General features: G+C 36.6%; 3 protein-coding genes across 4 annotated transcripts in view; 1 reads left to right on the top strand and 2 right to left on the bottom strand.

Annotated features, from left to right (window-relative positions):
* LOC113686380 (rab11 family-interacting protein 3) overlaps window positions 1-12,434 on the bottom strand; it is a 16,450-nt gene extending 4,016 nt beyond the window's left edge. Inside the window, exons 1-10 of one of the 2 annotated variants that reach the window (XM_089185987.1) lie at window positions 11,704-12,434; window positions 10,975-11,065; window positions 10,637-10,761; window positions 8,971-9,305; window positions 8,487-8,519; window positions 7,061-7,187; window positions 6,395-6,498; window positions 1,509-1,599; window positions 1,099-1,148; window positions 246-327 (exon numbers count right to left, since the gene is read on the bottom strand). In XM_089185987.1, the coding sequence (XP_089042113.1) occupies window positions 246-327; window positions 1,099-1,148; window positions 1,509-1,599; window positions 6,395-6,498; window positions 7,061-7,187; window positions 8,487-8,519; window positions 8,971-9,305; window positions 10,637-10,761; window positions 10,975-11,065; window positions 11,704-11,841 (1,176 nt within the window). In that variant the 5' untranslated portion in view covers window positions 11,842-12,434. The remainder of the gene's footprint in view (window positions 1-245; window positions 328-1,098; window positions 1,149-1,508; window positions 1,600-6,394; window positions 6,499-7,060; window positions 7,188-8,486; window positions 8,520-8,970; window positions 9,306-10,636; window positions 10,762-10,974; window positions 11,066-11,703) is intronic. The other variant, XM_089185988.1, reaches the window with a different exon arrangement.
* A 1,985-nt stretch (window positions 12,435-14,419) lies between these two features.
* On the bottom strand, window positions 14,420-16,810 carry LOC113686418 (PHD finger-like domain-containing protein 5A). Its single transcript, XM_027204035.2, has 4 exons — window positions 16,701-16,810; window positions 16,601-16,624; window positions 15,896-16,062; window positions 14,420-14,951 (listed from the first exon to the last, which is right to left on the bottom strand). The coding sequence occupies exons 1-4, from the start codon at window positions 16,750-16,752 to the stop codon at window positions 14,862-14,864; spliced, it is 333 nt and encodes a 110-aa protein (XP_027059836.1). The 5' UTR covers window positions 16,753-16,810; the 3' UTR covers window positions 14,420-14,861.
* A 2,329-nt stretch (window positions 16,811-19,139) lies between these two features.
* LOC113686402 (uncharacterized) lies at window positions 19,140-24,752 on the top strand. Its single transcript, XM_089185996.1, is given in 5 exon segments — window positions 19,140-19,245; window positions 21,872-22,228; window positions 22,406-23,155; window positions 23,157-23,191; window positions 24,052-24,752. Coding segments are annotated over 4 exon segments (1,473 nt in total). The 5' UTR covers window positions 19,140-19,245; window position 21,872; the 3' UTR covers window positions 24,384-24,752.
* Window positions 24,753-26,686: the final 1,934 nt, after the last annotated feature.

The raw sequence follows: 26,686 nt of genomic DNA, 5'->3' as shown, positions 1-26,686 counted from the left end.
TGCCACATTAATGTCGTGAAAAAGTTGTTTGTATGGTGCTACTGGTTGTTGACACCTGTGGAGGTGAGTCTGTTCTCTGTAAGAGAACCAGCTTTCCAGAGTCAGACATTGACAATAGTTAGTATTGTAGGTTAGGCATTGCACAGAGTCCCAATCAATAGTACAGTTTGGAAGTTGATAATGTTCTGCAATGTGATTGTTATAATTACCAGTAGAATTACTTTTTTTATGATACATGCACTAACCTCATGACATAAATCAAGTTCTCTTCTTAACATAGGCTCCACTTTTTTAAGAAGTTCTATTTCCTCTTCGGCTTGAAGTAACCTACAAAAACAATTTTAAGAAAATGTTACATAAAGCATGTAAAGTTCAAGAAAGCCAATTTAAATCATAAAAGTCTTACAACTAAATTGCAATTGAAGAAACTGCAAGTGAAAAGTTGTCCAAAAATTTCTGTTTTGAAAGGGTTCCAACTTGTGCCTCAAGTATAAGATACTTGAATAAAGGTGGTAAGTTTTAAAAGAAACTGTTAGTGCTGTGTCAGTGAGGGATATTACAAGATAACTTGGTTTTTATCACCTGAGTAACTGACCAAAGACTACCCTTTGAAATGTCAGTTTTAGACTCTCTTTATGGGGCCAATTTACATTTATCAACTCAGCTGATAAACCCAAAATATCTAAGATACTTGTTGATCAACACTATCAACTTAGCTACAAAGTTACATGTTGAAAATGCCACAAAGTTTAATGGTTTTCAGGAATTTGATCACATTCATTTCAGTTATTTGTCATAAAAATTCTACTCAAAGCAAGTAGAATTATTATGACAGATAAACGAAATAATTAATAATCATATCTATATTTAATACAAGTATATAATATATGATGTCCCAAGGATAACCTTGCACAAGATAACCTTTGTGAGGTTTATCCCCACAAACTTCGTGTTGTCTTTTTACTTTCAAATATTAAGATTCAGCTGTCATGATATTACAGAAATAAACTCAGAAGACTCATACTTTAAAATATCTAAATAATCTACAAAAGAACAGTGCAAAAAAAAAAAAAAGTAGACACATCTTTCACCACTTACTTTCTGTTAAGTGTTTCTAACGTTTGTTCATTTTCTCTCTCTAATTTGTTCTGAGAAGGAGAACAAAAGACATTCTGTCATAACAAAAATATCATACTTATTGAAAAAAATTCTGCCAAGATTGAGGTAACAGAGACAAATAATCAGTGATTTGCAACCATTAGAGACCTTTCCATTAAAATTTGGACAAAGAATTGCATGTAATGGTCTAAGTCCTCCAATCTCAAACACTCAATGAAAACCACGGACACAAATATCTACTGGAAATAAACATTGAATGTGGTTACCTATGACTATTTAAATGGCAGATTCAAAACTTTCCCTAGATGAACTCAAGGTAATCCACAAGAAGCTAAAACAAAAACCAAAATTAAAACACTTTGGTCAAACAAACCTCAGTCAAAACTTACCAAAGCTGTTTTATATCTCAAACTTTCTTCTTCTACTTGCTTCCCTGTTGAAACTTTTTGAGTCTCAAGTTGTTCTTCTAATGCATTTATTCTATAATAAAATAAAAGGAAATCAAGAAAATAATTTTATTATTAATATCCTAAATCTGTGCTTTGACCCTTCAGGGTCTTAAGATACTGTAATAGGACTTAAAAAAAATAGAAAAAGAAATTTCTTGGTGTCTAAAAAGATGTTCCAATTTACTCCTTTTCATTTTATTCATTGTTTTTGGTTGTTGTGTTTTCGATTGTGAGTCAAAATGTTAAGACAATCAAAAAACTGAGATAAAACCTGACCAATGTTGGTCACAGTTAATGTATGATTGTATGAAAGAGCAGTCAAATTCTAAAGAGAAAAAGTATTTAATTAAAACAGAAATCCTCCATTTTGAAAATGGAAGATGAAAAATAGAGAACTGATTGAAATAATTATAGAACTGCATGATGCCAGCATCAAAATAATAGCCTTAAAATCAACATGGTACAATGTTTCATTCAGCCAGATGCTATTGCCACTAAGAAAATTTGTAGAGATTCATCCATAAAGAGGAATTAAAATCTGAAAAACTATGCCATTTGTAATTTGTGTCCTGAATCTTTTTAACATAACCATTACAAGGCAAACACAAGTTTATTGTTCTAGCTGAACATAAACCCTAAGAATATGAGTTTGACTTTGATACATTCATGGCAAAGAAATTTGACTGATGGAAAAATTCATTTTTAGCTACCATAAAACTTTCCCTTCACAAGCAAATATCAACTGACACTTTCAAAACTAAAATGTTATTGCTCAATATGGTAATATTACTGTGTGGTAAACATCTGTTATTCAATGAAAAAGTCACCTTTCCAACAAAACTACACACATTACCATGATCTTTCCTCCCTTTTAACTTACATGTTGTGACACAAAATTGCTAATTCACAGCATCAAACAAGTCAAGATTTCATAATTTCAATCTTAATGGCTGTAATATCAAGTTTTCAGCCAGAGTGGAAGGGAAATCAACCAAAACACACATAATCTATTCTATTCTCTGACAGTTATATTTCGATCACTCATTTCTATGAAAAAAAAAATTATTCCTCACAAGGAAATAAACATAGATATAATAAATTAAAAAGTAAAATGTAATCTAGTGAACATCTTAACCAAAAAAACCTGAATTCAGTTGACAGTATATAGATGTGAATCATAAAAGTGATTTACAAGCTTGTAGTGTGCTACATGGTAAATACATTTTACAAACTTGCCTTTGTAGGACAAGGGGAGAACGTTAAAAAAGCTATCCATCTATGGAAATGGCTTACAATCATTCTCTAAGCAAGAACAATATGTTACCAGAAGCAGTAGATTCTTAAAGCCTTCTTTACATTGAACAACCTGAACTTATTCAAAATAATACAAATATGGTTTGGCTTGCTGAAGCATTTAGCCAATATTGCTAAGAAGAACTTGCTCACCTCCTAAGAATAGAATGATGAATCAACACCAAAACATTTCCTTCATAAACATTTTTCTCTCACTATTGGTTTCAGGTGCATCATTTATGATAAGGAAATGAATTTCAATCTGACTATGTTTTATGCAAATATGGGGCAGATGTCACTTCAAAAGCAAGTTAATTATTCATGGAAAAAGCCAAAAGGCTTTAAATAGGTTGAAGCAGGTTGTGGCTCATTTGAATAAACCACAGCTTTATGATATTGTTCATGGGCACAGAGGGATGTCTGCTAAAATAAAACAACATACCTCAGCCATAAAAAAAGAACAAAACAACAGAAAACAAACTCTCTATCAATCAACAGATACCAAGGAGCTGGGATCTTTTTAAATGTAAAAACATTGTGTAAACTAAAGAACATATCAGCTATCTGCCAAAATATACACAAATTTATTCAAGGCTTCAAGATGATTAATTTTTACTGGTTGTTTGCACTTAAGGTAATTTTGAAATTAAACTTTTTTTTTGCCCTTTTAGTTCATCATCATAAACAAAATCGTCTTGGAGTCTGTTGTGAATGATTCTATAAATATCAGTTTTGAAAATTTGGAAATGTGTGTTACACAACTGAGCATCACAAGCCGAGTTGTTGTAAAAATATATCAAATGGTAAGAAATAATCATAATAAAATGATTGTTAATAAAGATTTAAAAATACAGTTCTGCAAAACATTAACCTCTCTAAGTAAGAAAAGAAAAATCTTCTTCAGCCTAAAGCTGAAGTTCATAACACTGAACTAACAATAATAGAGAAAAGAAACTAAATTTACTGCATTGCTGATTGTCCTGAATAGGACACCAGTCTACTAAGGGCCACCCTCCAACATTTTGTTTGTTTTACCCCCTGATTCACTTGCAGACTCTCTCATTCTTTAACCCTTTGATTCATGAAAGTGACCAACCTCTTATTTCTCCTCACACAATATTACCCTCAAATCACACATAAAAGTCATGAGAATAAAGGACACCATTGACAACTAAAAGAAGCTCTAAACTGTTAAACAAATTCTCCTTGTCAGCACCTTGGGAAATGTATAGAGAATATGCATACTGATGTTAGGATGTAAAGGGTTAAAGGAACCTTTTCTTTAAAAGAATGCCATGGGCTGGGTCACACTAGAGCAAATAAAAATATTAACCAATTTTTTGCTAGTCAAAATTTGCAAAAATTTCGCATTTTCCAAATTTTGGTGGTAGTCACATCAAACTAGAATTTGTTGACAAAAACTTTACTGATTGATTCATACATTAATCACAAACCCATCTAGTTCTTAAAAGTCAGAATAAAAAAAGATCTTGTGCATATCAGTACTATACAGGCACAGATCCTTTCTTTTTCATACTGATCTTTTGCATTTTGCTTGATGCTTGTGCTTCTTGTGCTGGCTTTAACATTTGTGATGGAAGGGGAATTTTATGTTGAAGCCATCTGTTTCCAAATTGCTGCCAGTTACTGGACTCAATAACTGGACTCAGTAACTGACGTCAACACCTTTCTGTTTGACAATATGTAAAATCATCTTATGTTGTCAAGAAATTGGTTACTAGCTTAAATAAAAACAGATAGTTAAAAAAATTATTCTAGTGACAATGAAACATAAAGCTCTCCCAAATTTTTTCTAGCCCTTAGCTTAACAAATGAGGCTTCTCACCAAAGACAAAATCACATAAGCAAGTTTTAGTGTTAAAACAAAACATTATTGTGATATTGTACTATCAGTTGAACATACTTCAATTGCTGTAAAATGATTGAAAGCATCTAAAGTGATCTTGATGGCCTTTCTGCAAAGCTGATTAAATATATAAAAGCTTTATATGCTCTTGCAATGACTTTATGCATTTCACAGATCAAATCATCATCTAAACATCAAATCAGTATTACAACATGTACAAAGGTGTAATTTAAGAATACAGCAAGTGAAAGGGCAAAATTTGATTTCTCTGACAAAATTAATCCCTATCATTGACATCCATTTTGCCTCTATGATTCTGGACTTCAAAATTTTACTAATAATCAAGAGAGCTAATATATGTTCCTACCAAATATTTTCCTAGCATCACCATAAATGGTTGGTTAAAATTACAGAAACTCTGTGAAACACTGGTGGTATCAACATACAACAATTACAACAAAGGATATAATTCACAGCTTTTTGGAAGTATCTTTTTTAAAAGAAGAAAAATCAGACTTTAACAAATGCATTTAGGCTTGAGTATAATATTGGACACATTTTCACTGCAAGGAACCAAAGGACAGAGCTACATTGAACTGCCAGAGACTAGCTGGTTTAATGTGATCACAACTAATTTGACACATGTTTTCCCTTTTGGCTCCATCCTTTAAACCCTAAGAGTGACCAGCATCTAATTTCTTCTTACAGTTAAACTGATAAATCACTTGTTAAGATAACGAGAATAAAAGAAATGATCACCAACCTAAGATACTTTGATTGTCAAATGAATTCACACAAAGGAAAAGAACATAGTCACATCTGCCAGAGCATTGATCCTTTTATCAAAAACTGGATCATTGAATAATGCAATTCAAGAGTTTCCATTGGCTTGGCCATTATGGGTTATGAACCATCATATAATAAGCTCAGTTATACACACATTCTGATTGGTTCTCACTTATGATCTATTGGAGGACAGACGTATAGATGACGTCATCATTAAAACTTTTTTTAATTCTTTATTATATAAGACAAATAGATTCCAAGTTACCATGCATCTGTTCAGTAATAGATCACAGATATTCAGATAGATCACAGATATTCAGTAATAATAGTAATATAGATTGCAGTAATATAGATCACAGATTTTCACAGATATTCAGATAGATCACAGATATTCAGTAATAGATCACAGAGTAATAGGTCATCAGTGACACACTTGGCTGCACCTCGTGTGCTACTTTTTTGTTCTTACCACATTTTGACATCATCTGTGATCTATTGCTGAACAGATGCACGGCAACTTGGAATCTATTTGTTAATTACACTATGCACGCGCATGAAGACAAGTTAAACCAGAAGTGTTTTTATAAATTGTAACATTCCACTTGTTCTTATAAAATAAGGTTGTGAAGATTTATCTATATTTTGGGGCTTTTTTAGTAAAACAATTATTTCACTCACACTTGCTGGATATGAAATGATTATAGCCAACTTGGCCCAACTGGTCTCATTGGCTTTTTTTCATCTCATATTCAAAGCGTGCTTGTGGAATAATTGTTTAATACACTGCAAGTAAAGATTAACTTTTAGCTTTAGCAAGCAAACAAAGGTGGGCAACTGTCTAAGTGAAATAGTTCATCAAAGAATCATTTCCTCTTCTTACCTTGTACATAATAATTTGTTTTCTTCTCTAAATTTATTCTGTTTATCTGTTTGCATTGCATGGTCTTCTTGTAATAATGACACTTGTGAAGACAGTCTTTTTAGCTGTAAAAGTAATAGACATAAATATCAATAATGGTGCTTCTAAGCTCAACCTTTTTTCAAAGTTGCATTTGGTGACTGAAAGAAATACAATGGTCATCAAAAATCAAATTTCAGTCACCAGTGAAGGAAAGGAAAAAAAAAACCAAACACTCAAGACCATTTACCTCACTATACAACCAGGAAGAAAAAGGGAAATACAGGGCATTAATAATTTTTCATGCAATAGTTTATCTCACATTAGCTTATGGAAAAACCACCGAACATAGACTGCCAATCTGAAAATTGAGATGCCAAAATCGTTTTTACTATTTGCCATGGCAACACAAAAGGTCATGGCTTGGAACACTAAATAACAGTAACAGTTACTACATTAATCACCATACATATTGCAAGTAAGCTAAAATGATCAATAGGGATTTAAAACCCTAGAATGACAAATCACAATTAGTACATGCATGTTGCTATAAAAAAAAATTACATATGCAAACTCTGTATAGTTATGGGTACCAGAAATGTATTTCTATTTTCACCACAAAGAGTTTTAAATCATGAGACCACAAACCTCTGTTAGAAGAAACATTGAAGTCCCTGCCTCACTATCTGACAGTGCTCGATCAACCATCAGGTCATCAAAACTGTTATGTCTACTGGGATTTTCCGAGTGACATTTATAAAGATGCATATGATGGCTACAGAAAAATGTAACAAAATAGGGAGAGAGAGAGAGTTCTGAGTAAGTAAAAATGTCAAACTTTCTGGTAAAAACTAGTAGTGCATTAGGCAATCAAGAGAACAGTTTATCATCAGTATAATTATAATCAATTTTGAAGTTAAATGTTGTGAGTCAGAAAACAGGAACAGTGGAATATTGTCATGTATTCTTTTTTTTACTGCTTCTAAAGTGAAACTTAATATTTTGAATGAGGTGATTTGTTTTGCTAATACAAAGTGTTGTCTCAATGAGAATAAATTAGATCATGCAGGAATAAAGATCTATACAGGTGGCATCTTACTGTCGTCAGTTGAGAACAATGTGTTAGTGACTGCCAACAGCAGCTACAGTAATTCCAATAATACAGAATTATCAATGGCATTATTGTTACTGTACACAACACACACACACACACACACACACACACACACACACACACACACACACACACACACACAGAGAGAGAGAGAGAGAGAGAGAGAGAGAGAGAGAGAGAGAGAGAGAGAGAGAGAGAGAGAGAGAGAGAGAGAGAGAGAGAGAGAGAGAGAGAGAGAGAGAGAGAGAGAGAGAGAGAGAGAGAGAGAGAGAGAGAGAGAGAGAGAGAGAGAGAGAGAGAGAGAGAGAGAGAGAGAGAGAGAGAGAGAGAGAGAGAGAGAGAGAGAGAGAGAGAGAGAGAGAGAGAGAGAGAGAGAGAGAGAGAGAGAGAGAGAGAGAGAGAGAGAGAGAGAGAGAGAGAGAGAGAGAGAGAGAGAGAGAGAGAGAGAGAGAGAGAGAGAGAGAGAGAGAGAGAGAGAGAGAGAGAGAGAGAGAGAGAGAGAGAGAGAGAGAGAGAGAGAGAGAGAGAGAGAGAGAGAGAGAGAGAGAGAGAGAGAGAGAGAGAGAGAGAGAGAGAGAGAGAGAGAGAGAGAGAGAGAGAAGCCAAGAAATGCTTACACCAAACATAAACACAAAATACCTCACTCTGTAGTTTGTTTTCTAACTACTGATTGAATGAAAAACAGTTCTATGATATATAATTCCAAATAGGAGTGTGTGTGTGGTGCTGATGGAAGGGGGGGAGGGGGAGGGAATTGCTTTTTAACGACAAAATACCTCACTATCTCTCTCAATTATTTTATCAAGGGTGTCATTATAAATCACACATAACATTTTTCACCTCTTTAGAATAGCAATTCTAAATGATGACCATAAAATGTTCTTTACCAAACAATTAATCTTGTTTGATGTGCTATAAAATTACATTCATCAAATTTATTTATAAGTGCATCCTGTTTACCTTGAAAATGCAGCTGCTGCAGCTGATGATCTTCTATTGCAAAAGGAAATAAATGATAAAGATTACAACTAGCAAATATACAACAAAAGCTTTGTAAAAGAGTGACTTCATATGTTTTTAAGATTGGAGTTCCCCTAAATTGAAGCAGATATAATCATGATATACAATATCCTTCTAAATACTGCAAAAATTTATTCTACGATTCTCTCTCTAATCACTATTCTTTCCATTTTATGTCCTGCAATCAGTTGGTCTTTTGGCCACAACAAACTGTTTAAAAAACATACTATTATGACTCAAAAGCAAGACCAAAATGCATATTTTCCTGCACATAAAAGAAAACAATTGTGCCCACCATTATGGTAGAGGTCTAAAAAACACCAAAATCTGATTTACTTCAAAAGGAAATAACTAGACATCAAAAGGGGAGAATCATTGTTACATGTAACATTGTAGTGGTTGGATGGAAACACTTAAAACTTACTTTCTTAGGATGCGTTCAGAATATGGATGGTCCCTTTGTAAAGTTGGAGTATCTTCAAATGCTGTATCCTCACTGAAGCTTTCTCCAAATCCTTCAAATCCTTCTTCAGACTGATACTCACTGGTATCTGAGTGTGAATGTCTATCACTATACATATCAACATTCATGGCTGGTAAAGTTGCACGGTGTTTTAACCGAGGTCCTGTGGGGGGTGGGAACGTAGAGTATTGTTTTTGATTACGACTGAACTTTGAAGGTTGCGGCTCATCTTGGAAATTGTCATCGTCGTCACCATTATAGTCATTTGTGGATGCTGTACTGTAAGTACTGTCTCTCTGAAAAGAGAACGTTGCATCAGTACCACAGATCTTTACAAAAGGTACAAGTAACATTCAAGAAGTGGCAATCAAGGCAAGAGGCACTCAAAGTGCCAGGACTTATCCATGTCTTCAGAGCAAGAGACAAATGAAATTATTCCCATTCCCCTTAGATGGCATGCCAGTCCATTGCAAGTTACCCCCCTCCCTCCCCCTGCATTTTGTAAGGCTTCTGTGACAGTTTGCCACCACCCATTTATACTTGTGGGCAGAATGATGGTTTCACTGTATTGTAGTCATTGTCATTATCATCATGATAATCATCAAAGTAAATTATCCTTAGTCCAAATTTCAGTGGAAGACAATTACCAATAAGAGCACACTGTGGATCTTATGGCCCCTTACCACCATCTGCTCAAATTTTATTGAAAGTGTTTGAACATAGCCATGCACTCCATATGGTTTTTAAATATTCCACAAAATTACACCAGGGTTTTTATAACTAATATAACTTAAAATATAAAATAACTTTTTCCATAAAAAAGCCAAAGGGCTGTAAGGCAAAATCCAAACATGAGAGGCTGCTCACAGGCTGAGCAGCAGTAAGAGGTCTTATAGGCAGTGGCAGACCAGTGGTAACTAGCTTTTATGCAAACCTCTGAAATACAGGGTTGTGTAACAAAGAGAACACAGTTTCTGAACTTCACCATTTTTTCCATTTTAATTAGTTTTGTTGTCAGCTTCAAATAACCCACAATAAAAATAGTAATTGAGTAAACCAACCAAAACTGAATGCTTTTCAGCGATGTAAGCCTACTTTGAAAATGACAGAAACTAAAGTCGTTGCTTCCGGCAAATTTGAAGTGACACCAGATCACAATATATTTTAGGCATCTTTCAAAATATGACGCAAAATTCGATAAAAAGTGCAAATCCAATGACGTGTGTATCACATAAACTGGTCTGGACTTGTTGAGCTTCAATGATGCATGGATAAACATTGTAAGGATATGCACAGTCAGAAACCTATTTACATCACTGACTAATCCATATAAATATTAATTTTTATAGTTCAATTAACATAGCAAAACTGAAAAGAAAAGAAATAACTTTAATAGAAAATGAAAGACAAAAAAGCCTGAGAAACTTCACGAAAAATTTTTCCCACGAAATGAAATATTGTGTCTTGACATTTGTGTATACAAACTTGTGTCTCTTAGCCAATTCCCAAAATCTTAAAGTGCTCGTTGTCATAAGAAATCGTGGTTAATTTTCTCGCAGCACTCAGTGGACTAAATGAGCAACCATTTGGCACGTTTTGAAAAAAAAATCAATTAATTTCAAAGTACCTCGCAGCAGCTATCTTCCTGTTGGTCGTTTTCCACCACAGATATTGTCAGTCTTGGGAAAGAATCATCTTCCACTAACTTGTGCGAATTTTTTTCATTTACATTATTGACATCACCATTGGCCCCTAGGGAGATGAAAACATTTCAATATCATACAGACACCATCTAGAAAGACATATATTGTCGGTTCTCGAATCGATCTCGGACTTTCACGTCAGCGAATATTATTCACCTGAGCTACTATCATATTGGAAGCCTTCACAATTGCACATAACGCAATATGATTAGAAACTGATATTTCACCAACCAGTTGGCAATGATGTTAAAAAATCACTTACCTAAAAAATCGTGTATTCCTTTACAAAACCCATCAAAGCTTATCTGCCCAAACCCTTCAGGATCGAGCTTTTCGATCAGAATTTTTATCTCCTAGTGGTAGAGGAGGATGGTAGAATATCAATGAGTTTTACATTAACAACAATCAACACTCACTGCTAAGGAAGTGAGGCATTCGGTTGCGAACGAATTTGGAAAAAGTGTTCACAGTACTCTCAATTTTGATATTGGAGATCGGGAACGACGAAGAAAATAATTTTAAGGATATCAACCGATTGATCGCTGTTTCCGCAGAAAAATTTTAGAATTGTCTTCCTGTTAATGACCGGTTCACCAAGGTAATAGTAAACTAACCCGGTGTGGCGAAAGAGATGACAGGCGAGAGTGCAGATAAAACAACACTTTTCGATACTACAAAAGGAGCGATCGCCTCTTCAAAAGCCACTAAATTTATCGTAGAACAATTCTTGCATTTGAAATATTTCGGTCGAAGCAAATTGTCTTCTATCACTAGGAAACAAACCCCAAACGCTGACTAGTCGTGAAAATTACGTCTCTATGTACGCAGATTCATGTACTCACTCTCTGTTTATGATTGGGAATACAAAAAAAACTCCGTCCTAACGTATCTCAAATACAGTTTAAATATTATCTACTGCTGATTCATGGTACAGGCCCATGAATAATGATCAAAACCAAAGTAAGTAGTGGTAAGGACAGTTTTAATTTACCTCAAATCCAACACTAGCGTGTTCTTGGCCAAGGCTTAGAAGATCCTGCGTCTTCACAAAACCGTCGCCATTTTGGTCACAAGCTTCGAAAACAGCTTTCAAATGGGACAGAACATCTTCCGCGTTTACTTCTCCCATGCCTGGAAACGGTGCAACCCCTGATCCTAATAGGGACTACTTAGTTGTACTATAAGAGCATCATTTTGTGCGGTAGACTACTTAGACCTCAATCAAACGGCTGGCGATTTGTTCGCTAAAATCAACTGATGATTGACAACAAGGAAGTCACGTGGCTGAAATCTCTCGAGAATGGCGTAAAGTCTGCAACCTTGAAATAACGCAATCTTCCGAAATCAGGTTTCTGCGATCAGACAGGAATTTGTGGAAGACCTACACATGATAAAGATTTTAAACATACGGTCGTTTGTTTTTCGTTGGAATCCAACGCACTTCCTAACCGGGATCATTCGTAAGTTCTCATATTGGCCGGGCCAGAGCTGGGATGTTGTTTTCTCTGGCACGGTGTCAAGTACCATCTTTTCTTCTGAAACAAGTTTCAAAAGCGAAAACAAGGCTCTTAAAGCTCATTGTTGCGGTTCAAAGAGGCAAAAGCAAAATATGGCCCATTCGTCGTTTGAGAATCATCACGCACGTCTCTCTATCATTTCCGTGATTTCCGATTTCAAAATAAATGTGAAAATCTTGATACTGACCAAGCAGCTTTTTGAAAAAAACAGGAAAGAACCGAGATATCACGCGTCTATCATGGGCCAATCGGTGTGTTTATATTTAAATATAAAAGCACCACTGTGATGCGTTAGTTCGTGTGTATTTTTGAGAAACATCTTATAAAAGCAATAAGTAACTTATTCCGTGTTTCGATAACCTCATCCCGAAGCTCAGGGGTCTAGAAAAATTCGAGATAGTTTTGCAAACTATCAACTGCTTCTCGGGTTGCTGAACTGTCAAAAATTCTCTCAAACCCTTGTATTGTGTAAACATTGAAAAAGTCTTCTTTTGTTTTTTTTTTATATTTCTTGTTTATTTTTAAATCATTTTTTATATTTTTTTTATTAATTTTTTTCTTTTCCTGAATGAATGATCGTCCACTGTTCCAGTCCTCCAAACAAGACTCTGCATAATGAACATGCGTGACGTTGTGGAACCCTGAGAAGAAAATCAAAACTTACCAGTAATGCTACTCAACCCTTTAACCCCTAAGCGTGATTAGCATCTAATTTCTCCTTACAATAGTGACCACTGAACCACACATTAATGTCATGAGAATAAAGAAAGTGATCACCAACTTAGGAATCTCTTGATTACCAGACAAATTCTCCTTGTCAGCACATTAGTAAATGTACAGAGAACAGTATGAAGAATATGAATACTGATGTTAGGGTGTAAAGGGTTAACCCTTTAACTCCCAGATCAAATTTGTCATTCTCACTGTCAATCATATAATTCTTATAATGTTAGTTCAGAGAATTTGGTATTGGATCAAGTAATTATCCCCAAATAGAAATTTTTCTTTATTCTCATCACTTATCTGATTGATATTGTAAGAGGAAATTCTGTCTTGGTCACTCATGGGAGTTAAAGGGTTAAAGCCCTTATACTGATGGTTGCAAGCCAACTGATACTAAAAAAGGCCCCTTAACACTCAAAGTTACTCTTCCCTGGAGTACTCGTTTGAAACTACCTTTTCCCTGTTAAACATTTTTTGTTACCCTTTAACCCCTAAGGGTGACTAACATCTAACTTCTTGTCACAATATCACCCTGAATCAAACATCAAGGTCATGAGAATAAAGGAAATGATCACCAACCAAAGAAGCTCTTGATTGTTGAACAAATTCTCTTTGTCAGAACCCTAGGAAATGTCTAGGGAGTAGTATGGAGAATATGCATACTGACGTTATGAAGTAAAGGGTCAAACAGTTAAACTCATTGAACAGTGGACCTCTTTGCTGATGTTGCACAACATCAAAAAATGTTTGGATCTTTTCATGTAAAGAAATAACAACTGAAAATAAAAGGACAAAAACTTAAGAGGAAAGGAAATAAAAGAACAAGAACCCACAATACATCAATGTACTTATCAGATAGAAATTGCTATCTTGAGCTAACACCAAATTATCATAACCAATTTACATGGAAAGGTATAGCAGCTACATGGGAGAATTAACAATCAGATCTTGGGAGTTAAAGGGTTAATGCCTAAAGTATAATACCCTTGCTAACAAACTATTGACCAGGAAATAATCCAATGCTCTTCCTCCAAAGGCAGATCAATCATCTAACTCAAGAAAATGGTAAAAACTGGGTCTCTTGGAAAGCTATATGTTTTCCTTTTTCTTCACATTTACATGTAACTTGTACAAATTTCTGGTTTACAGCTTTGTTTCTAGTTAATCAGGTCAGAGAAGAGAAGCCGTCCAAAGTAGTGCAGAGAGAACTTCTAGAAACTCAAAGGTTATTGGTGTATGTCCACTCTAAACTAGGAAAAGGGATGCGTTAACTTATGAATCCTCGGACTCTCACACTTCTTCAGTTTTTATGACAGTCTAAATAAGAACTATGAAAGAGATTGATATTCTTGGGTCCACCCTCTTGATCTTCCCTCGGTAATTGAGTTGTTCAAACAATTACTGATAACTGGCAAAAAGTGTAATTCAAGTTCAGAGAAAATCAGCCAAGAATACCTTGAACCATGATTCACGACTACAAAAAACTTTTAATGACCTTGAAAACTTTATGTTGGCAAAACTTGACATTTCCTAAGTGTTTACTTAACTTTTCCTCTTTCACTGAATTAAAAATATCTTTAACACTAAATAGCTCGACACAGATATAGCTCTCTCAACCTCTCACACCATGAAGTAAATAAAACCAAGGTACATATCAAAGTGACATACAAATGATAAGTTAAGACTGTCTAAATCACAACGATGGAATCATAAACTGTAATAGAACAAGAAACTGACAAGGTCAAGAGAATTGATGTGTTGAAGTCAGGAACCTACATTCCTCATGAAGGCTGGCTAACCAACTAAAAGTTGACAATAACAATATTATTGTGCAGGAAAGATTAATCATGTTTATACACAGCTCAACCTAGGGTGCATGTTAAAAACTAAAGTTAAGTAAGATAAACTGTCATCTCTTCTTGAAACCATACTTCTTTCTTTCATAGAAGAGATCAGTCTTAGAACTTCCTAAGTTGACAATCTTGGGGCAACCGTCTCTCTGTAAAAAAACAAACAGCAAATTATCAAGCACTGTATATAAAACTCTAATGCTATTACTTTGAAAACAAAAATTTCTCAGCAATTTCACATAAGCATTTTAATGGAAAATCTATTTGAGATTTGATTTACTGAGTGTTGACAAGTAGCAAATTAGTCATCCAAACAGGCCTTTGGGATTTAAATTAGCTGGGGTGTTACCAAAACTGTGTGTGCACATATAAGGTAAGGCAAACTCTGAAATAGAGCCAAAGTACCCAGCTGGCCAATACTTGTCCATCATTCCTCACCATGAAGGGACAAGGAGTATTGTCACTTTCCCAAAGTGAAATGCTATTCCATTGAAGGATAACCCTATCCCCCTTCTCTCCTTCCAAACCAGCAGTTTTGCTAGATTCTCCTGACAGTTTGCAGTTTTCATTTCACACTCTTGGATATTGAGATGCACTTTGAGAACACAAGTCATGATTCCAGATGTTCTCAACTTGGACCAACTTTTCTACTATCAGGCCTCAACATCTCCTCAATACATGAACATTCAATTCCCAATAACTTAACCCTTTCACTTCCATGAGTGACCGATAAAGAATTTCTCCTCACTATATCAACACAATATCAAGCAGTCAAGTGATGGGAATAAAGAAAAATATTAATTATGGGATTACTAATTGATCTGATACCAATATTATTCTCCAGCTAACATAATGGGGATCATTTGGCAGACAATAAGGAGAATTGCTAATGAGATCTTGGGAGTTAAAGGCTTAGACCTCTTGTTCACGTGGAGTTATTTTACTTTCTGAAGTTATCCTTAAGTTAGTTTCTTCTACATTTTCCCTATATGTCACAAACTTTTTCTTAATTCTTCTTCTTAGTTTGAGGTGTAGGGAATCAATTGTATTAACCATAGTGTTTAGTATTCCTAGTTTTCTAAATGTAACTCACATCTTTCTCTTGAACTGTACATTCTTTACAGTAATAGGCATCAGAAACACCAGGTCCACCACATATTACACAGCGACCTTGATAAGAGCCATAGTTGCATTCATCACATATGCGCACCAGTGTACAGGGACGCACATAGGAGTCGCAAATGACACATTTACCATCACCTAAGCATCACAAAAAAGAGAAAAACAGCGCATGAACATTACTAGCATTCAATCTCAATGTATGCGATGGAAGGGAAAACACACCAAAACTCTGACTAAACCAGAGGTGAAAATATCTTCTAAGTGATTTTTTTGCAATAAGAAAAGATTTGAATTTTCGACAAAACTCTAGCTCAGAATTATTTCTGAAAATCCTGGATTAAGAACTTTCACCTCTCACTCGTCACAGAATGGATGATCTCTCTTCTTTTGAATTGAAATCCGTTGAAACTGACTCCTTCGCACATAAAATAAGAACGCACGTGTATCAATCTATCTTTGACATTCTTTGATTTAAAGGAAATCTGTACTCGAGTTTCACCTTACTCACATTTTCACTCAGAGAAAAGCAAAAGAAAAACAAAATCTGAAAACTCTCGAAAATATAATTAGTCATGAAGCAGACGTTATTTGTCTCTAAACAGAAGAAAATGTAAACTTAGCTTTCTCTCGAATCAGTTGGTTACTTTAAAAAAATTTAAACGAATCTTGTACTTACATTTTTCGCACAGCCGACCTATAGCTGAGATATAAGTAAAAATAGAATATAATCAGTAAACTGCACCGGGAACCTTAGTTAAAATTGCAAACAAACTAACCTACGCCAGGCTGTTTTCTGCACATGATGAGATCTGGATGATGCTTCGCCATCTTGGATTAATTTCCCATCATTCGTTGCAGGACGAAAACGTTAATCAGACGTTCTCATGTCAAGTCCTCCTCGGTCAATATTGCGCACGGTTCGAAAGCCGTCAGAAGGAGGTCGTTTTGGGTCGACTTCGTTTTGCAAGAACAAACGGAATGTAAGATTTGAGCGTTTTATTGAGTCCCTTTTAATGAAATTCATTGATATCGATCATGAGTGATTATTGCGTTTTCTTAGTTGCAGAAGTGAGGGAATCCTGGAAACCTCTAAAAACTTGGTTTGAAAAGTGCTGACAGTAATCTGAAAATCGTAAAAAAGAAACAAAAAGTTAGGCTTTAGTAAGAAAATGAGCGCTTAGAAATGGCGAAATTAAGAATTATTTTTGCCTGTGGCGAAAATACTCTTGTGATCAGAATGCTTTTGTGGAATCATTGTCATTAAAGAGGGTGCTGTGAAAACTTGGGCGCTAATTGCTGTTGAAGCATAAATCTGAACTTCTCGTTCTCATAGTTAACAACGATGTCACGAGAGGGCAGTATACTTCGGTTTTTACACCGAAGATGTTAAAGTCTCCGACCTCTTCAATCTTAGGCGGTTGAACGATTCTATTGAATAACTGTGAGCCTGGGTTCAAAGGGACACTTAAATAAAACTTGCTTGGAGGGGTGGGGTAAAACACGTCAACTCTGGACGATGAGACTCTCTTACTTTACACCTCTTAGATCTGCTTGGAACTTTCAACTACCCTTCCCCCCTCAAGGAGAAACTTTTCTCCAAGGGGGGAGGGGTGTACGGCCTATCGCTTCACGTAGGCTATTGTGCGCCATCCTGTCAACCAATCAGATGCAAAACCAAAAGCAATCACGACTTGGTCACCCGCGATTTCCCGCCTTTAGGCTGATTGGTCGGTTTGCTTTGAGTTCTCATTGGCTCTTTAGGGTATTTCCTTTTCTTCTGATTGTGATCACTTTGGTTTCGGTTTTAGGACACTCAATCGAAAAGCGCTCTGGTAGTTAAAGACGATTTGTTTATTTTCGAGTGTTGTCGAATGTTCGATAGGAGCTTTCACTGGAATAGTCGATGAAAGATATTTAACTCACAAGAAAGGTTATGTACCAGCCAAGAAGCTTCAGATAAATCCGCGTTTGTTGACCAAAGTTGTAGTCAGCTGTATCAATTCAACTGTATATTGTTCGTCAGGGGTAAACAAAAAAAAAATAAAAAAATAAAAAAATTGTGCCACTGACTTGACCCATATATTTCCTTTATCGTCAGCACAATATTTTTTGCGACTTCATAACTATTCATATTTTGTAGGCACAAAGATGCAACAATCGCGAAAAACCTGCTCTCGAATTCTCGCCGTATGTTTCTTTTCCATTTTTTCCGTTCATTTTCACTATCGCTGGTGTCAATTGAGGAAATGGATCTGGGAAGGGGGGCGCTCCTAGCACGCATGTAACCCCTCTACTGTATGGAAAGAGAAAGCCCTAAAATTGTTATATAATGATATGACAACCCGGTATTCCAAGAGATGCAAGTGTGGAAACACCCCTGGGATATCCTGACTACGCCCTCGGCGGTCACCTAGACTAAAATCCCGTCCTATATTCCTCCGAGCTCTTCCTATAACCTTTGAGACAATGCTGATTACGAAAGTAATGATTTAAGAGGTTAAATTCAGCAAAAATCAACATAATAAGGCAGGGGAACCTCTGCCTTATTCTCACCTCACCTCGATGACATGACCTTATCCATCTTTGCCTTCTCTCCTTTGTCTAACTTCCCCCGGAAAATGGGAAAACTTGACCGGGTCGCCGTTAGTGTTTCTTACCTAGGGGTTGAGGTATCGTGAATCGTTTTTGCAGGTGCGATAAGCACGTCTCTTTGTCGTAACCAGTATGTTAAGGTATACACTTACAAAACAACTGCAATCGTACACGTTCATAGAGTTAAAATCGGTGTTATTTTTGGGAATCAATGCTTCCTCGCGTTCTATAGCGATTCGTGGGCTCTAATCTCCTGTCAGACGGGAATTTAGTTGACAATCTACGCACTAAACACCCTGAAAATACCTGATCAGATACATCACTGTACGCAGAACTAGTCCGATTATTCCATGCCGCAAAGCTTCCTGTAACACTCTTCGCGTCTGCTTCAACGGCAGCGAAATGACAACTTGCTTGACACACGATCAAATAAGTGATAAAAGAAAGATGCCAATTTTGAGCGAAGAAACGTTTCTTGAAAGTGGGCAGTTATTTAAGAAAATTTCCAAAGCCGAAATTTGGATACATGTGCTGCGAGCTCGACTCAATGTCCGAACTTTCGGGGTTTGTTTACATCAAAAGTCACGTGACACTACACGTGAAGTCTAAGCCCAAAATGTCAAGCTAGGTCAATTGAAATATAACTATCGCTTAAAACAAACAATGCAGGCGTGATTGTCTTCAGCATCTGGAAACTATTACATTCGGATTTCCATCTCTTCGTCGAAGGTTGGTAGTAATTTTGACTGTATACAGCTTACATTCTGACTCTTAAGATTTCTTAGGAATACTGAACACAATTGTTTGTTGGTTTACATCAAAAGTCACGTGACACTACACGTGAAGTCTAAGCCCAAAATGTCAAGCTAGGTCAATTGAAATATAACTATCGCTTCACACAAATAATGCAGGCGTGATTGTCTTCAGCATCTGGAAACTATTACATTCGGAGTTCCATCTCTTCGTCGAAGGTTGGTAGTAATTTTGACTGTATACAGCTTACATTCTGACTCTTAAGCTTTCTTAGGAATACTGAACACAATTCGGATCGAAAAATTCCACGGTTTTCGCCGCAGAGAATGAGTTTTGCCACACGAAATTGTGAAGATTGATGAATGAATTTTGCAGGTCACTAACGGTAACCAGTAGGTTATAAAATTAAATCTTGTTCGATTTGACTTCGAAATACAAGTCCGGTTCATCTTGTTCGATGTGGACCGTTTGTTGGAACTTAAATTTCGCAATTTCATTTCCTTTGAGGAGTAACTCAGCCAGGGTCAAGAATCTTACTTATAACAATTTTATTAAAATCAAAATCAATAAAGTTGTTACAAGAAGATCGTTTGTTTCCAACGTTTGCAAACATAGCTCAGTTGATCTGAGAGGCATGGGTTCGAATCTCTTCGATACAGAACTTTTTTTCGGGCTTCTCTCAGATCTCAGTTTCTGCAATTAATCTGCGAGAATCATGTCTGCACTCAAACTTATTTTCGTACCTCTTTTGAATGCCAACCCTCGGGAAAGAGCGTGCTACAGGAAAAACGTGCACCAAAAAACAAAAAGATTTTATTTAAAATATTCGAAATTCTCGCTAAGCCAAATCATGTTCATGGGGCAGACGTCTTCTTCATCGTCACAGACAAGTACTTCAACCTCCTGGATTAAGGTTTGGGCAGTTAGGTGGAAGAATCTCTCACTTAGAATTAACCATTAATATTTGAATATCATATGACTTAGACCAGACATGTTTTCTGCTCGATTTTATGGTTTATCATCATTTTTGTGACCACATGTACTAAACGGTGGCGATTTTAACCGAAATTTGGGAAGCCCATTTCAATCGTGAATTTGATATGTAATAGCCCTATGAACTCATTAGTTTCAAGGTTTGATTGTGATTTCGCTAAGATTAGAAGCAAACACTGTGATTGATTGAGTCCTTGAGAAAGATAGAGAAAGTTACTGCAGAGGTTAATAGAGGAAGACCTCGTCCACAATTCAAGGATAGCAAACCTGATACGGTTTGCAAACAAGGACGCATACTGTCTTGTTGGTGATATGATAATCCTAAGATATCTTCCATTCCCCCCCCCCCCCCCCTACACTTTTAACAACATCACGATTTTTGCATTGCGTTGGCCCGGACACTAGATCTAGGCCGACTATTGCTTTTTTGTGTGTGTCTGTTATTTGAGCTTCAGAAAGTCACTAATTAATTTTGTGCAACATGCCTATTACGCGTCCATTACGCAACATGCACATCCTGTGCATGTTACATAATAGGCGCGCACGACAGGTTCTTCTCTGTTTTACTTTGTTGTTTATACATGGAATCAGACCGAACCTTCCTCTCTACAAGCCAATTTAGATTCATTGAAATCACAGTTTTATCAAAGCAATGTCGAAGTATGCGAAAGAAGACATCGAAATCCGGCAACACGGGTGTCGAGAGGTAGACATTATGAAAGGTGCCGACAATATGACTCCAGTGTTGCCCAGAATAGATACCGTCTGGTTTCGCCAAATAATGTTATTGTTTGGCGACCATACCAAGATCGGATGTCATTTTAAAAGAATCTGTGCAAAACCAGCGTAAATGAAGAGCAGGGCAAACATGGGTTGATACCGCTGATATATTATCCAACAAGTTAAATACGAAGGATCAACTTTGTTTTGCGCGACTATGTGAGATTCAACCGGGCACAATTTAAGACAAATTTTTATCATACTATTGATGCCAATGGTGAAAAAAGAGGTGCGGTTAGTGAAGATTTTTTAGAAACTCATTAAGAAGTTGGCTAGTCAAGGCTAAAGAAATGAAAAGTTGAACTTCATTCGATTAATCTGACATCTTTTGGAATTAAAAACCCATTATCCCCTCAGTTGACTCTAGTGAGGAACTTCTCGGAGGGGTGTGTAACAGGCTATTAAAAGCCTATCTCAAGTCGATCAAAATTGTAGCTATGATTCTTATTGCATCGATTGCTTACTGTAGAAGAGACACATAAAAGATAGTGTGCAACTTACAAGGTTTCTATCATTGCTGATTAATATTGCATACAGAGTCGCCTTCTAAGACGCTAATTCTGGAATTACCACAAACGAAAAAACAGACAATGAAAAAGTATCAGCATTAGACAGATTCTGAAGTGGTTCAATATATAACTTGCTTTTAAGCACGGTCATAGGCTGGTCTTGGGGTCCTCTTGTTTCTAAGCACATCTGGAGGATTTCCTGGAATCAGCTGTGCAAAGTCACTTGGTCAGTAAAATTCAAAGGGATTCTTAAACACTTCAATATCCCTGATCATGTGCTAACGACCACTTTCAGATAAATGTTTTTTGTTTATTTACAGAATGAACATTGCCTTAAGAGTCATCCTAGTTCTGAGTTTGCTGTTTTTTGTGGACAGTTCATCGTCTTCACCATTGAAACAAAAAAAGACCAAAGTCCTTATCCTTGGTGCCGGACTCTCCGGAATCAGAGCAGCGAAGACGCTACTGGACAGAAACGTTACCGACATTCTGATTCTCGAGGGAGAGAACTACACGGGAGGCAGAATACATGCCTTGAAATTTGCGAACTATACGATTGAAGCGGGAGCCAACTGGATCCATTTGGTAGATGATGACGAAACCAAACCTCATGTAGAACGAAAAGACGCAAAAAATATTCGTGCAATCACTTGCAACTACTCAGACATTATTGTGAGGTAAGACGAGTCCGTATCAACAGGATCACGCTTTATACTCTTTAAAAGAAGGAAATTGAGTGTAACAGTCGCATTTTGCGCTAGTTGATAAACTCTCTTGGAATAGGGGCCATCCATTAAATATCGCATATCGTCATTTGTTCTATAGAAACTTTCTTTTTCAATATAATTTTGCAGGGACGATAAAGGCAAAGATATCACTGATTTTGCAGTTCTCAAGGAGTTTAATGATAAAGTGGAGCACAAAATTGAAGATTACCAAAATGAGAGGAGGCTAAATAAACTTTCTGACATGCCAGCGCGTGTTGGTTTTCAGCTGATGGGATGGAAAGGAAAACGACCCATAGAAAGAGCCATTGAATATCTGAATGTGGATTTTGAGTACGCCAAACCACCAGAAGAGTTTTCTTTCTACAATTTGTTTGAGCGTGGAAAGGATTTTTTCGTTACCGACGAGCGCGGATTGTGGACGTTGTATGAAGACCTCTACAAGCCACTAGAAAAGAAAACTTTATTGAGCAAAACTGTCACAAAAATCAAGCTGAACCCGGATTCGGTTGAAGCTCAGACCTCCGATGGTTGGAGTTACCAGGCAGATTACGCTCTTTGTACATTCAGCTCCGGAGTTCTGGCCAGCGACTTGGTTACTTTCGAGCCAGCCCTTCCTGATTGGAAAAAAGAGGCCATTTATAAAAACCCATTATCGATATATACGAAAATTTACCTGAAATTTCCAAAAAAGTTCTGGGATGATCACGAATATATTCTGTACGCTTCCAAAGAGCGCGGACGTTTCCCTGTGTGGCAGGACCTGTCAAGACCTGGGATTTATCCCGTTGCGAGTGGGATGTTGCTGATCACTGTAACAGGGGCTCAAGGACGAAGGATTGAGGGACAACTATTTAATGAAACAAAGGCAGAGATCATGGGAGATCTACGGGAATGGCATCCCTGAAGCGACAGGTGAAGGGGCATAGTTCAGCTTTGCAGGGTTCTTTTGAACTAAAAATCAACATATCATATCGTTCATTCTAAAATTGGTCAAAAGACGTATCAAGAAATGAGCCATTGTTGTGGGTTAAATTCGACTTCACAAGTTCAAACAAAAGCCTTTTGTTGTTTGTTGCGCTGAGGAAATTGTGCCGAGACTCGACGAAGATGAATTTCAAATCGTCGCAAAATTGTCGGCGTGTCAAAGTAGCGGCACTTGGGGAGAGGGGTTGGGAAAGTTGCTCATAAGCGTGCTGTTCACACAGGGCTACCCAAGGGAGAAAATGCCCTTCACTATGCTTGGTCTCTCAGTATATTTTTTTTTATCAGCGAACCAGTTGATTATAAATTTATTAACACAATAAGGATGCTTTGTTGTTAACAACATTCACGAACTATACTCGGCAAGAGGACGAGAGGAAAAAAAGCAACAATTCACTATTGTTATTAACCCCAAACAAGATACCTGGAAATGCTGAATTCTTTATACTGTACTTTGGATCAGTTGATAATAGCGCGCAGCAAAACATCGTCAAGTGGAGAGATAAATTAGCTATAGTTTCCGTTCATTTTTTTCTCTTCTTTTGTCGGTAATTATCCCTACAGAAATAAAAATACAATTAAGACAAGTTGTGGCCTTAAAAACCTTGATTATTACCAAACCAGACTCAAAAAAAGTAATAAAAGACGAACCAATCGGAACGCCACCCAAAAAGACTCAGTTCTGGCTAGTTTTATTCACTGCACAAAGATCTTCACCATCAGAGTCCGCAGGTCTCCCACATCACGATGCAAGTACTCTCTTTAACATAATTATTAAATATTTTCTTCAGATATTTATTATCGCCGTTGGTCAAAGGAGCCGCTGACGCAAGGCGCATATTCAGAGCCAGTGGTGGGTATGACTTCTGAAGACTGGAAGAACATTGGAAAAAACCTGGGGCGACTGTACTTTGCTGGCGAGGCGACAAGCGAAGAGTGGTACGGCTACGTGCAGGGTGCTTACTTGACCGGCGACGAGAAAGGGAACATGATTGCCGAGAAAATCTCTCCAAGTGAATCTTCCAGCAAACCGAGAAAACCAAAGAGTGAGGCAACCCCCGCCAAAGTGTCTTCAGCAGGAATCTTGTTGTTCCCTTTTTGGTTAATAACCTTGTGGAAGTAAACAATTCATCAAGCCGGCAAGAGATTTGTTATTGACCCTGATAACCCTAGAGCAACCCTTACTGACTGATAGAGTGACATAACTGTAACTTTGATGAAACGTTCGTGTTGCGTAGAGAACCCTCTAGATGTAATAGTGTACTCTGTAGGAGAATTTGTCAGCTTTCGCCTGGTATATAGATAGATAGCCTTTGACTAAAGTTACTTGCCCACGAGGGCAAGGTGCAGTAAAATTCGAAAGTAATTAAGCCGACTTTGAATAGATATTACTTCTTTTTTGCTGTTCGTCCCTGTAATTATCACCTGCAGATAGTCCTGTGCAAGTACTAACTGCTTTCGGCTAGATTTATAAACCACGAGTTCACTTTCACTCAGCTTGTGATTGTGTTACTAAACAAAAAAATGCTATGTTGCTGTGCTTCTGTTCAGTGAAGAATCCCACATGACGTAAACATATCGCAAGAACAGAAAAGTAGTAAACGATGGGCAGGCGAGAGTGTCAGTGATGTTCTTAAAAAAAAAAACAACAAAAAAAAAAAACAGCGCATGAACATTACTGGCATTAAATCTCATTGTATGCGATGGAAGGGAAAACGCACCAAAACCCTGACTAAACCAGAGGTGAAAAAATCTTGAGTGATTTTTTGCCATAATAAAGATTTGAATTTGCGACAAAAACTCCACTTCAGAATTATCTCTAAATATCCTGAACTTAGAACTTTCACCTCCTCACTTGTCACAGAATGGGTGATCTCTCTTCTTTTGAATTGAAATCCGTTGAAAACTGACTCCTCAGCACATAAAATAAGAACGCACGTGTATCAACCTAACTTTGACATTTTTTGATTTAAAGGAAATCTGTACTCGAGTTTCACCTTACTCACATTTTCACACAGAGAAAAGAAAAAGAAAATCTGCAAACTCTCAAAAATAGAATTAGTCATGAAGCAGACGTTATTTGTCTCTAAACAGAAGAAAATGTAAACATAGCTTTCTCTGGAATCAGTTGGTTACCGTAAAAAAAGTTAAACAAATCTTGTACTTATATTTTTCGCACAGCCGACCTATAGCTGAGATATAAGTAAAAATAGAATATAATCAGTAAACTGCACCGGGAACCTTAGTTAAAATTGCAACCAAACTAACCTACGCCAGGCTGTTTTCTGCACATGATGAGATCTGGATAATGCTTCGCCATCTTGGATTAATTTCCCATCATTCGTTGTAGAACAAAAACGTTAATCAGACGTTCTCATGCCAAGTCCCCTCGGTCAATATTGCGCACGGTTCGAAAGCCTTCAGAAGGAAGTCGTTTTGAGTCGACTTCGTTTTGTAAGAACAAACGGAATGATCAAGGCGTTTGCTATTTTTTTGGTGTGTATAACTCGTATTTATTTATTTCGTTCTTTCCTTTTTTTATAACAACACGTTAGCGTTTTTTCTTCGTCAGTTACACCTTTTAGCACGGTTCTCATACCGCACGTTATTTCGTAGTCCTCTTGTATTTAAAGCCAGTTTCTTTTGCACATAATCACTTTTCAAGTCAGTTTACCCACAGTCGCGCTTTGCGATTTTGCAGTACATATTAGGCGTTATCAATGTAAGTACTTTTCCGTTCTGCTTCGTTTACATTAATTTTTTTTTGTAGTTTGTTAACTTAATTAGTTAACTTAACTTATTTATGTGTTTAGTTTCAACCGACCACTACTACTGCAATCTAATAAACAGTATTATTTCGAGTTGGAAAGATAAATTTTTTTGTTGTTACTTGGAATGTTATAATGTACGAAAACATTTCCTGTTTAACTTGTCTCTGTGCGCGCATGGTGTAATAGCTCATAACCCATCATGCCTAAGCCAATGAAAACTCTTAGATTGCATTATCTAATGATCCAGTTTTTGATATTAACTAATTATTTATTAGCCGTTAAAGCCATCATCCCATTTACACCCTCCAGGAGATCTATCATTTGTATGTCTGATCGGAAAAGGAGGCCCAGGCCTCCCAAAGTTCCAGACCTACCGACCCTCCTATTGTCTATTGCTATTAATCCCCTCATTGGACGCCTGGACACAAAGACGTTAAAAGGCGCCCTATTTGCACAATAAAGACTCTAAGTTGCTCTGTATATTGGCTTCTTTTGGGAAGGTTACAACAAGCACCAGTAACTGATCGAAAACGAACGCATTTTGGGATTTTTCTTCTCTTAATTATCCAACGGTTGTTTAGAGGCAGCTATGAGCAACATACTACACAAGTTGAATAATTTTATCAATAGCTTAGTTTACAATTTGACAATGAAA

The sequence above is a fragment of the Pocillopora damicornis genome, chromosome 10, assembly GCF_964200805.1.
Source record: "Pocillopora damicornis chromosome 10, jaPocDami1.2, whole genome shotgun sequence".
In the NCBI taxonomy this organism is placed as follows: domain Eukaryota; kingdom Metazoa; phylum Cnidaria; class Anthozoa; order Scleractinia; family Pocilloporidae; genus Pocillopora; species Pocillopora damicornis.
Note: the sequence above shows the minus strand (reverse complement) of the source record. Positions and strands in the feature narration are given on the sequence as shown.

Excerpts from the sequence above, each read along its gene's own strand:
- LOC113686418 (XM_027204035.2), bottom strand. The coding sequence starts at position 16,752 with ATGGCGAAGCATCATCCAGATCTCATCATGTGCAGAAAACAGCCTGGC. Across the intron at positions 16,063-16,600 it reads AGGTCGGCTGTGCGAAAAAT|GTGATGGTAAATGTGTCATT; the intron begins GTAAGTACAAGA and ends TGTGATGCTTAG. Across the intron at positions 14,952-15,895 it reads GTACAGTTCAAGAGAAAGAT|AGAGACGGTTGCCCCAAGAT; the intron begins GTGAGTTACATT and ends GTTTTTTTACAG.